The 12942-nt window shown below is 33.8% G+C and overlaps 1 protein-coding gene across 1 annotated transcript in view; it reads left to right on the top strand.

The window, feature by feature from the left end:
• LOC150099471 (transmembrane protease serine 9-like) overlaps positions 1 to 12942 on the top strand; it is a 120662-nt gene that overhangs the window by 8240 nt on the left and 99480 nt on the right. Inside the window, exons 2-4 of the mRNA XM_090404367.1 lie at positions 1255 to 1365; positions 8023 to 8236; positions 10691 to 10845. Of these exons, the coding sequence (XP_090260493.1) occupies positions 1255 to 1365; positions 8023 to 8236; positions 10691 to 10845 (480 nt within the window). The remainder of the gene's footprint in view (positions 1 to 1254; positions 1366 to 8022; positions 8237 to 10690; positions 10846 to 12942) is intronic.

Below are 12942 nucleotides of genomic sequence, written 5' to 3'. Positions count from 1 at the left end.
AAAATGATCCCAAGACCATTAGTAATTACCAGTGAGAAGATAACATTTCACTTTTACACCGACATGTTGTTTAACAGACGTGGTTTTCATATTCGAGTGGAACTAACAACAGAAGTTAAGTAAAATAGTTACGATTTTTCTAGTTACGTTTTTTTCTATACAAATCAAAATATTTATTTATTATTTATTTATATGTCTGGGCAGGGTAAAAATTCAGTTAATTATATTGAACACACCCTACTCAGCATTGGAATGGCAAAAATATCTTTTGTAAGTGACTAGCAATTATCACAACATTAACTGTTAATGATTTTTTCTTTAGATATATTTTTAATGCAATAAAAATCCGCTAGGTGATCAAATAGTCTGATGGTGAATATTCCGTAGTCTTTAATATATAAAAACTGTGAGGGAAGACGGATATCCTCGGAAAGCTGGTAGTAAAGTTCTATGAAAAACACACACACACACACACACACACACACACACACACACACACACACACACACACACACACACACACACACACACACACACACACACACACACACACACACACACACACACACACACACACACACACACACACACACACACAAATTCCAACGTCATGAGAAAAAAAAAACTTGCCAGCAAAATATATATGGTCAGTTTAATCAGGTCATTTTAATAACATGAAGAGGTAGCCGATCTCGTAGGAAGGTAGAGAGCTTTTTCTCCACGAAAGTTTGGTTGTTAGTTCCTCAGAACATTCAAACCAACATCATAAACACAAAATTCTACAGGAATAAAATATTTATCCTTAGAAGGATTTCAGCAGAGGAAAGGTAAGCCGACTGCACCAAATTTCCTAAAGTCCCTGATCAGGGGACTCAACTTGTCTTGGACGGATGAGACATAGATGGATACAGTGTATTTATCAAAATATGTCAGTGCTTTTCATTTGAAGATGAGTTAGCTAGTTTTAATTTTAAAGATTAAACCTAAAGAAACATAATAATATCAAGTTCCCCCCATGTCTTTATTTTTAACTTAGATTGATTTTCTGTTGTGGAATGTGGAGATTTGAAATTCAAATATTACACTTTTAATAATTGTATAACAGCGATCTTTGTACAATACTTTTTTTTGTCACATGTCTTCCCTTTCTTTGTTTGCTATTATCAATAAAAAATGTCTTAAGCAAATTTTAATACCGACATTGATATTGCATGTCATTTTATTAATCAATTAATACATTACTCCATATCACAGATTTGTGCAAGTATGGCGAATTGGAGTGTGACAATAGAAACTGTGTTCCTGTAACTTCCACCTGTGATGGTATTGATCAATGTGGAGATGGAAGTGATGAAGCTGGATGTGGTGAGTAAAAACTTGCTTCATCTCCCCCTGTTTTCTTTGAAATAAACGAAGTATGTGAAATCAGTACAGCTGGTACGTATAGAATTCATTCCTTACTGGCACATCTACCGGACAGCTTTACAACAATAGCTGGTAACACTTTTTTTTTAAATTTAATAATTCTTCTCATGGATAAAAATGTATTGGCTTTCTTTCATATACTTTATTTCATTCATATATTCATGCATAGTAAAATATCCTTTACATTCTTAACTATGACTTCTTGATTCACCTGAAATTCCCTAGGATCTCTTGATGACTCGTGCTTTCGTATATAGAAATGTGATGCAGCTTTAAAATTTGCTAGATCAGTGAGGTTAGAATGGGACACCGGAAAACAGTTGTAGGTTAATTTAGAGAAGGGATACGAATGGGGACGAACTTGATAAACCAATTTATACACAATGAAAATTAATTAACGCCTAATCATCTTGGTATTATTAAATTAATTCTTAGTGTATTCAAATGCGTACAAGGGTGAGTATATAAATAATGAAATAATAGCAAGAACTTATTTCAGCACGGTTGGAGTGTCAATGAAGACATCAAAAGTGCTGACCAGGTCTTTGAATTATATTTAAAGTACTAAACTTTGAAATTTAATCATTTTTTTAAATAACTGGATGAAACACTTCATACTTTTAATAACTTCATGATTAACTTAAACCCTAATGTGTTTTTCAACAGTAATGGAAGAAAGCAAAACGCATTCTTTCTTGGATAGGCTTTTCAGTCACTGAACAGAACTGATTAGGTTTCGAAATAAACAGGAAAAAATTCTACTTCTTATGATCATGCTTCCCAGAAATGAGGTGTCTTATAAACTTTAAAGACAGAGCTGGATCATATCTATATCGATGTTTGTAAAGAATGGCTACCACCTAAAAAATAGTATTAACATTTAAAAAAAATGTCGGCAAACATTATAATAAGCATAAACTATAAAGGTGCAGTCACTATACCTTAAAAAATTAAAAAAAAAGCTAAAATAGCTAGCATGTTAAAACAGTATGACCTCAAAGTTACTTACACACCTATGAAAAAAATTTAAACAATGTTTGCGTCACTCCAATAACCTCGATTCGCCTCTCACGAAGTTAGGTGTTTAAAAAATATTCTGCGCATGGGAATGTCGGAGACAAACGGAACATTCTGAGAAGTTTGCATGAAAGAACGTATCAGATTGAGAAGAAAAGAATACAAATCGGATCTGACTAAGCGAAATAATCAGGTCATTTGGGATCTAACAAAATGCTGCATAATGAATTTAATAGTTATATATGCAACGTTAAAGACGCCTCTGAAATGACACGATGTCAAACGCAATAAGCATCGAGTTTTTATTATCCTGAACTATGGTAAGCATGCATAAAAGATACTTAATATACACAGCATTATGCTTGGACAGATGCGAAACAGCACAAATTAATGACGTTTGTGTATGCAGTAGCAACAGATATAGGCTATTAGCTTAATAATAATTCTTTTAATAAAGTTTATGTATTAAAAATAATTATTCTGGAATAAAACATTTTATTCCAGATATTTACAAATCCTGAAATATTCACGCAGATCAATAAAAACTACAGTTTCTCTACAACTCAGGAAGGCATAGAAAAAGACCTCATTTGACCGGTTTAGCGATGAAAAGAAAATCTTTAATTTCAATTTTTGTTAAATTCGGCGACAATGACCGTTTTTTTTGTTCTTCCCACGAAGAACAAAAGTCATTTTGCATTGCGCTAGCTGACTCAATAACTGCACTGTGTACCCTCGTTTTCTTTTTCTTTTTTTTTGCATGTTTGTCCTTATAACTTGTCGGTGGTTGTGAAATATTCATCGAAACTTCAAGAGCATAATTCAGTCAGTGCCATTTTATTTTATTGAATTGTGTTATTCATACAATACCTGTCATACTTCCCCTTAAACTCATTCACAGATGAAGCATTCACAACCACCTCTGACAACGCATTCCACCCATTTACAGCCTTTCAAGCAAAAAATATAGTCCTGACACCCTTGTTAATCACACTCTTACACAATCTTTAGGGATGACCCCTTCTTCTCTCCCTTCCTGCACTTGTCTTAAAAGAGTTATCCGTACCAATCCTATAAAACCTTTTTATAGGATTAATTTATATGACTATCATATCTCCTCTCCTACGTCTATCAACTAGTTTGTTTTACATTGCAAATATGTGTTTGCTTTGTCCGAAAATTACCGCTTTTAGCTGTTTCCACGAAAACCAAAAGGCGTTTTACAATTGGGTTCGCTAACAGAATAACTACAATGTGCGACCTCTTTCTTTTTTTTTTAAGCTGGTCTTTGTAATTTATCGATAATTAAATTTAATTAAATTATCGATAAATTATATTATATTAATTTTATATTATATTATATTATATAATAATATAATGAAATTAATTATATTATATTATATTTTATATTAATGTAATATAGAATTATATAAATTTTATATTAAATTAATAAAAACTTTATTAATTAATTAAATCTGGGTAATTTAAATATTTTAAAAAGTACAATTTAATCAGCGCCTTTTTACTTTCTTTCACATATTTTGCTTTGTTTTCTTTATTTTTTTATTCTTATTATTTTATTTTAAAGAAATTTTTGTCTTATTTCGTTTTGTTTGTTTTATAATCAAAATTCTTCCCCGAGGTCCTAAAATTTATCTCTAGAACCAGTTCTGCCAGTCCTATTAAAAAGAAATTAAATAAATTCTCATATATATATATAGCTGTATAAAATAAACTACTTGAGAGAATGACTTGCAATTCCACATAGATGCTTATGACAGATGTACCAACTTAGAAAAAAAATCTTGCCGATAGTGTTGCAATCTATGGTCGAGGCCGAGAGCCTTTCAGACCATCCACGTATATAATCAGTATATACAGAGTAACTGACTCGGTTTAATGACATGTTTATAATTATTATTAATTTACTTAAAAACCGAGAAAAAATATAAGAGATTTAATAAGGTTTCACTACTAGTTTCATTGGAAATGCCGACATCATCAGGTGAATAGAGTACCATGGAGAAAATAACATTTTAATAATATATTGTACTTTACACAAACACAAAGTTTAGAACAAGTAGTAGTTGTGTTTGAAATCGAGTCTGAGTGTTAGTTCTAGTGTGAAGCACTCTGCGTGTGAATGATATCACGAGTACGCGAAACCTCGATGACAGCTCTATGTGAATCGGGTAGGCAGTAACTGAGATTGCTGTTTAGATGGGTAGGGTCGAGAACTATTTCTTTGTAGTCCAAGATACGTCTTTCTAATTCATCGGAGCATTTATGGATGGTTGAAGTAAAGTTCCAATCTATTTGATGTTGTCCTCTTTCAAAATTGGTATTGGCAGAGAATAAAACGTGGCTGGATATACGGGTTCTGTTGTAGGAAATGTCACGTTGGTGTTCTTCTAGGCTGTGAGAGATGGACTTTTCTGTCTGGTCATAATATGGTTTGCCGCAACTGCAAATCATTTTCTATACTCCAAGGAACTGAAGAAGGTTGTGTTTTACTTTAGGTTGACTGAGGCAAGATGGGAGTTTTGTAAAGATGGAGAAATATGTTTTAACGTTAAATGTCTTCAGGATTTTCGGCAGTTTAGGACAAAGAGAACTTGTATACGGCAAGAAGATGTAGGCTGTGGGGATATGAGTTATCTTCATTACTATGTTGATTACGTAAACTAAGACGATTATAGATACTTTTAGGAGAGTATCCGATATTTAAGAAAGTCCTTTTGAGGTAACTAAGTTATTGTTGAAGTTCCTCTTCTTCTGACAACAAGAATGTCGCCCAATGAGCTAGTGTGGAAATATCACTAAAACACACGTACTAACCACAGTAATGATTATTTAATTCGTAAATATTTCATCCCAAGTATCTTGGGACATCATTGGGAATTGCTTCTAAAAATTGTCTTACTTTGGACAGACAGGTAAGTCTGTTCAGACATGCATCTCGGAATATCAAGACCCCATTCGTCTTTTCAAACCGCAGAAATCTGGTCTCTCCCAACACGGAGTTGAAAATCCAAACCATAGGATCCATTGGGAGAAGTCAAAACCTTTACACAGATCTTTACATAAATATGAACGTTTATATAAAGAAAGTGCTGAAGCCCTATTACATAGACCAAATTTAAACTGCAACGACGTTCTTACTATTCGTAAAGTATGGGAAATTGCCATTCAAAAATTGTGTGAAATAATCTTTATATATATATGTATATATATTTTTTTTCAGTTATATTTAATTTACTTTTATAACACATGACTGCACGCATATTGAGATTCCATTGTAATCATACCCCCTAACTGTATGTTATTCCTAGTATTGTTTGAACTACTGTACTCGTCATGTCTCAAGATACTTGGGATGAAATATTTACGAAAAATTAAATAGTCATTACTGTGGTTAGTACGTGTGTTTTTAGTGATGAATTCACCACAGGTTTCGTTATGTAAAAAGTGTGGAAATAATTTCTAATTTTTGAGGGGGATAGTGGAAACGAAGCATCTAAGTATCTATCGGTATGTGTTGGCTTTCTAAAGATAAAAATCTTGAGACCATCCGTTGTTCTAGTAAGTTTTATATCTAGAAAAGCCAAAACACCATTAACTTCTGGTTTGGATGTGAAGTTTATATTTTGATGAAAATGGTTTAAATGATCCAGAAAGGTGTGTAAGTTTTCTGGGCCGTGCTCCCCAATGAGGAAAATGCCGTCCTAATTTTTCAGTGTCGCTGAGGAAACGGCTCTTTCCTCAAAATCTTCCAGAAAAACGTTGGCTAGCACCGGAGTCAACTGACCAGCCATTGCCAAACACTATTCAGTTTGTAGATGTTGTCTTCCAATAAGAAGTAGCCTGAATCCAAACAATGCAAAAGTAAGGCGAAAATATTTTTAGATAACTTGTTTTTTAAAACACCGAGGATTTCCTTGGTTGGAACGTTAGTGAACAGTGAGACTATATCGAAGTTGACCACTCTGTGTGCTTCGTTAAGTTGGATGTTCGTGACCTTTAAGACAAAATAAGCCGAGTTCGCCATGTATGAAAAGGATTTTCCTGTGAAGACGTTTCAAGGAGGAAGCGAGATATTTAGAGAGATTTTATGCAGGGGACTCAATGCCTTCGACTATTGGTATGAGAGGAGCATTTGCTTTGTGGATCTTCGGAAGGCCATATAAACTGGGAATAAGTGGATGAAGAGAGCGGAGCGATAGGCGGATATTCCTAGGTAATTCTCAGGTGCATTTGAGAAGATTATTTGTCCGGTTATGTAGTAATGCACATATCTTGAGGCGATAATCGGCTCTATTTATTCGCTTTGGCGTTCGCTTTGTCAGATGGCCAAATGATGATATCTTTATTATTCCGCAATTGATGAATAGCTTTTCTCTTCAAACTGGAGACATTGTCAGTTGGAGGTCTACTCTTGTTGATTGCAAATGTAACTTCTATACTATGTAGTCTGCGTTCTGTGTTGGTAGATTGGAGGTAACGTTTTCTATTTTCGTAAGAACAAGTTCTTTAGGAATAGATCTAGGTGAAAGGACGAAATTAAGCCCCTTGGAGAGATCTTCTATTTCTGCGGATGTAAGAATATGTGAAGATTTATTAACGACAACATCGTTAAGAGAGTGTGAAGCAATATTAGAGGATACACGGTCTTGCGTACGTTTGAGGAAATCAAATTTCCTAATCAGTTTATATTTATTGATGTTTAGGGTTCTGGCTGAAAAAAGTGCACTAATAGATTTAGTCTCATTCCAAGATACATTGTCTAACGAAGACTCTAGGCTGTTGTCTAACGTACCTTTTTTCGAGAACAAAGAAGCTAAACTATGTTTGGTATCCATAATCCTTTCTGCTGAAAGTTCTAGTTGCCTGGCGATAAATAATATGAGCTCGTTTTGAATGGATGGACATTTTAAATTGTAAGAACATAGGGATGATTGAATGGAACTTATATCTTTCTAAGAACACAAGCGTGTTTATGAAAAGTCCAATATTTTTAAGGGTCTTCCGGCACTTCTTTATGAGATGGTATTTTCATGGTGTTTAAGTCAGTTAATAATTATAAGCATATATATATATATATATTTTTTTTTTTTCAGAATTCATTTTTACTCGGTTGGAACATTATGAAAAAGCTTTAATGACTGATACCGAGAGAAAAAAAAGATGACATGGCATATTTGAAAAGATACTACTAGTTTACTATATTCCTTGAATAGATCAACATCTTTAGGTATCAATAAAGCTTTTCATAATATTAAAATCCGATTAAAAATGAATTCTGAAAATATCTGCTTTCCTGATGACGATGAATTAAATTCACTGGTCAAAGAACATCAGAAGAATTTCAGAGCGATTGGATTACAATTTTAAATCTGTATAATTCTTCATATATTTCTTTGTATCTTTGTATCTTAAATAAAATAAAATTAAACTATATTAAAGTAGTATCTTTTCAAATATGCCATGTGATCTTTTTTTTTCTCTCGGTATCTGTCATCAAAGCTTTTTCATATATATATCTATATCGTTTTAATGATATGAACTTTTGTGCCCATACAGGAGGCCCTATACCTCAAATACAGTGTGGCCTTCCAGATATAGAACCGTATGTCGCTGACTCCGATCGCATTGTTGGTGGTGAAGAAGCAGTTTATGGTAGTTGGCCTTGGCAAGCTGATCTTCAGCTGAAACTTATTGAACCCAATGGACATTTCTGTGGGGGAACATTAGTGAATGCTCAGTGGATCGTTACAGCTGGTCATTGTGTAGAAGGGTAATTATAATGAACTTATATTAATTAAGTGCTGTTGTCATTTTCTCCCTTTACATTCGGGTGATGGGTTATTTAATGATTTATCAACTCTAATTGCGTATTAAGAGACAAACGAATGTCTTAACAAAATGATGAAAAAGAAAACGGTTTTGTGTTGAAATATAATAGAACTTTTAGCGCATGTGTGATGCGTTGTATATATTTTTCTCTTGGCATATGAAAGAAAGGAGCAAAATTCACTTTTGTTTTTTCCAGACTTAATTCCAAGGAGTGGAGAGTACACTTTGGAAATCACCACAAATTTTTCAAGGACGAACACGAACAAATTCGGCTAGTTGAGAAGATCATCGTTTATTTCGGAAATGACGTATGCTTTTTTGTTATTCATTATTCTAAAAATATCATCGAATGGTATGGTTTAAACTGTAGTATTCTTAACTCTTCTGAAAGCGCACGATTTGCAAGGTAACGAGGATCGGATGTTTTCATAATACAAAAACAGCGACTACTATGTTAGTTCGAGTTGACAACTATGAGCGATGAAAGTGTACATTCAATTCCCTTTCAATTTATGATATAATTAGATACTAATTATATCATAAACTCTGTTTTATCTACTTAAAATGGATAATGGAAGTCGAACATGTACGACCAACTCAATTCGAACTCGTGTGGAATTTAACTTTGAAGTAGTGCATAAGTTAATCTCCAACAAGCAAAGGTTGTTAACTCACCAGCTTCATTATCACTTCTTTCAATGTCTTTTGTTCAATTTTACCGACATTTATATTGTTTTATTTAAAAAAAACTGTAATTCTGTAAACATTTAAGAGGAGTATTTTTTAAAGTGAGAAATTTTTAAATACCTCGTCATCCCAGAGAGAGAGAGAGAGAGACAGAGAGAGAGAGAGAGCAGACTGCTTTAGTCCTGGCAATTTTTAAGGGTGGGGTTGATAAAGAAATCGGAGTGCAGTCAATGTTCACCTTTTGTCATCACAGCAATTGAGTATGGTCCTGTTACGTGGTAAAAAAAAAACAAAATTAAAAAAAGCGTTGTTTCCATCAAGTACTACGTAGCAGCGTAATTGGCGAAGTGGTAAGCATCATCTCTCCAGCCAAGAGGCTGCGGGTTCGAATCACCCCATAGATAGGGATGTTTGCGATTCTCCCCTTGATTCTTGGGAAGTGTCAGAGGTAACACTTCCCCCTCTGTTTAAGTGGTAAGAACGCAGATTCCCTGTGGAAAGGGAACCTGCGTCATTACCACTTTTTCTAGAAGAAAGTTTCAATCCCAAAATCCTATGAGCCATGGGAGTGACCTCACTGCATGTGAATAACTATTTATATAATCGTCTCAGTATGTTCTACGGTCAAGTTTTTCGGAATTCTGTGAATAAAAAATACGTGTCTTTCAGGTGAGTTTTCACCTGAATGACAAACGTCGACAATGACAAAACGTCGACTTCCTCATTAATCAGCAGAAAAAGACCAATGAAACTTTTTTCTAGTTAGTAAAATCGAATCCATAAGACTATATTGTTGTTGTAATAGGTTTAGTTTAATCCCTTATCCAAGTCTGAGCAAACAAAGTTTGCGCCTGAAAGTCAGGATTGGAGTAAGGTGGTACAACACCGGGCAACTCGTAACAATGGAGGCGAATTCTCTCATTAGTCCTATCTCAGTATCTCCTATAATACAAATCACATCTCCTTGCGGATATGTGTAATGCTATGCATTAAGGCAAGGGCAACTACTTTACCGGTTTTGACCTTTATTGAGGTCTCGTCAGTGGGAGCCAGGCCAAGTAGTGGAGACACCAAATCTCACAAAGTGAGAGTTTATTTTTCACTTGGTACTAACCAAGTGAAGAATAAACTCTCAACATCTTTCTCTGAATCCAGAATGATTTAATAATAAGGTTGTACACCCTTTGGCAACGTCTATAGGTTGGGATGACCTCTCATTGCTTCTACATTGGTGTCTCCACTACTGGAACTGGCTCTCACTGACGAGAGCTCAATAAAGGTCGAAACCAGTATGGTAGTGGCCCTTGCCTTAATGCATAGTACTACACATATCCGCAAGGAGATGTGCTTTGCATTATTTGCAACGAGTTTCCCGGTGTTGTACTACCTTATCCCAGTCCTGAAGATACTTTCAGGCGCAAACTTTGTTTGCTCTCACTCGGATAAAGGATTAAACTAAACTTATTATAGTCTAACCAAGTGAAAAATAAATTCTCAATATATTGTTGTTGGTTTAGCTTGTGGAGGTATCTGCACCCATCTGTTAAAAGAAAAGATAAAACGAATTTTGTTATCTAAATTAGTAAACAATAAAATACAATTCAGAATTCAGCTGCAGGCAGCAAGGAAACAGACTCATTTTATAAATTTACAATCCATTTTAACGAACTTTATAATGAACATATTGCTTTTTTCAGTATGATCATAGGTACGCCTTTGATCTATCCAATGATTTGGCACTGATGAAACTGAACGCACCTGTAAGATTTACAAGTCACGTGAAGCCTGCTTGCCTTCCAGCTAATGGAACTGTTTTATCTGAGGGGACTAAGTGTTTATTATCTGGTTGGGGAAGCACAAAAGGTAAATAGACTTATCAATCTAACAAGACCCTTCCGTTAAATAAAATTATTGTTCTGGAAAGTGGGTTGATAGAATGTAATACCCAACTAAACTAAGAGTTTCATTCCATCTTTCCGTGGTTTGCATTTTACCATGAGTGTAATTTAATATAGGATATTCAGTTGTTCTAATAGAACTGCCTATAAAAAGTTTCGTTCTTCTATGTTGCTCTTATTACTATTTTGCTTATCACGTTTCTTAACTAATGAGAATTAATTAAATTTTATCAAGCAACTTTAGCAGATACGCTGTTTATTATGGGTTTCAAGACTCATCGCGGAAGGCCACTTTATAAAGGTAGTTTTGCTTTACTTTGAGTGTGTGTGTGTGTTCCTAAGCTAATTTGTTGTTTTTTGTAGGGAATAAAAATCTGAGTTACAGGAGAGAAACCAGCCAATTCATCTTCAATTTAATTGAATTTAAAAGAACAAGAAAAAATAGCTAAATAAAACTCCTCACAACAATCGAAAGAAATTTTACATTCTATTGGCTTGTGGTTCTTCTAAATTGATTAAGAAAAAACGAAGTTAGAAGTTACTATTTTGTACTCCAGTATAAGTGTAATAGCTGGTGAATGTTCATTACAGTCTGTGAAATCTTAAAATGGAGTTTTTTCTTTTCTTTTCTTATTTTGTTTTCATGTAAACATATAACTGGAATTGTTTGTGAATTGTGAGATTTTCGAAAGAAATCTCTTTCGAAAATTTATTTTGTCATCAGTGATGCCCGTGGTTTACATCTGCTTAGTACCAATGATTATGAAAATTTGTGGTCATTCCATCTCACCTTCTCCTTGATATGTTCGGCTCAACAGCACATACAAGCCAAGTAACTTAGCTTCGTACGAATCTAATTAATGTTATGATAGGATGAATAATCCTATGTAACATGGTCAGGCATTTTCGTAGAAACATTCTCAATATTTTCTGCTAGTTTGCCTATTTTACTGGAGGATAATCCTTATAATCTCTTTATGAGAACGGCTAGCACACCTTCCGTTGAAACGTCTTTGTAATTCTTCCTCCTATCCTATACGGGATACGAATCCAGTGTTTCTAGACAAAGGATATGATCATTAAGGACTAAATAATGAAGGTTTGTTTTGTAGTTTAATTTTCTTATGAAATAAGTCTAGCATTACCAATACTTTTAGCTGCTAATTTTGCTTTTCCCATTTTCTTGCAGAATGACGTAATATAACAACAAACAGTGTAACATTATTGGATTTTACAGCGATTATACTTTTGGCATTTTGATTAGGTTTATATCTCTTTCAAAACATTGCTTTCATAAAACAATGTTATTAAATATAACATTGCTTTATGGACTAGTAAACTTGTTTACTAGCTTTCATAAAGCTAGTAAAGAAGTTTAAAATGCTTTTAATACTGCTTAAGAGTACAAAAAATACAAAAGCATACCCTTTCAAATGATATGTTTTTGTATTTTTACAAAGGATAAGTCTTAGAAAATGTTCCTGTGCTAAGTTAATGGGAGATTTTGTTATCATGTTTTTTTCGCTATATAATTCAGGCATGCGCTAATTCTAGAATTTCCATTGTAGTGATTGCACATACTTGTGATGAGAAATATAGTTGAGAGTTTATCTTTAGAAGAAGGAAAATTGGGTGGATAAATTGTTAATAGGTGTATAAGTCGCTGTCAAATCATATTTCTTCAGAATTGTAAATTGGTTCTGATATCCTGGAAATGTAAGGAATTGGAACTCGATGTATTGAATCTTTGCTGTTTTGTGTTGGGTAAGAATCGAAAATATGTTGTGTACTCTTTTCGGAGAAGCCATTTACTTTTATGTGATGTTTGATAGTCGAAAGTTCTTTCTGTAATTGTTCAACTTCTCATTGATTACAATTGCTTCTCCGAAAAGAGTACACAACATCTTTTCGATTCTTACAATCCACCACTAAACAACAAAGATTAAATACGTCAAGTTCCAATTCCTTTCATTTCCAGGATTTCAGAACCAATTTCGAGAATTCTAAAGAAATATGATCTAACAGCCACTTATACACCTATTAACAAATTATCCACCCATTT

The sequence above is a fragment of the Typopeltis vanoorti genome, chromosome 14 (genome assembly GCF_054136105.1).
Source record: "Typopeltis vanoorti isolate ZY-2024b chromosome 14, IOZ_Tvanoo_1.0, whole genome shotgun sequence".
NCBI classification, from domain to species: domain Eukaryota; kingdom Metazoa; phylum Arthropoda; class Arachnida; order Uropygi; family Thelyphonidae; genus Typopeltis; species Typopeltis vanoorti.
The sequence above is the reverse complement of the archived record's forward strand: the minus strand, read 5'-3'. Positions and strand labels throughout refer to the sequence as shown.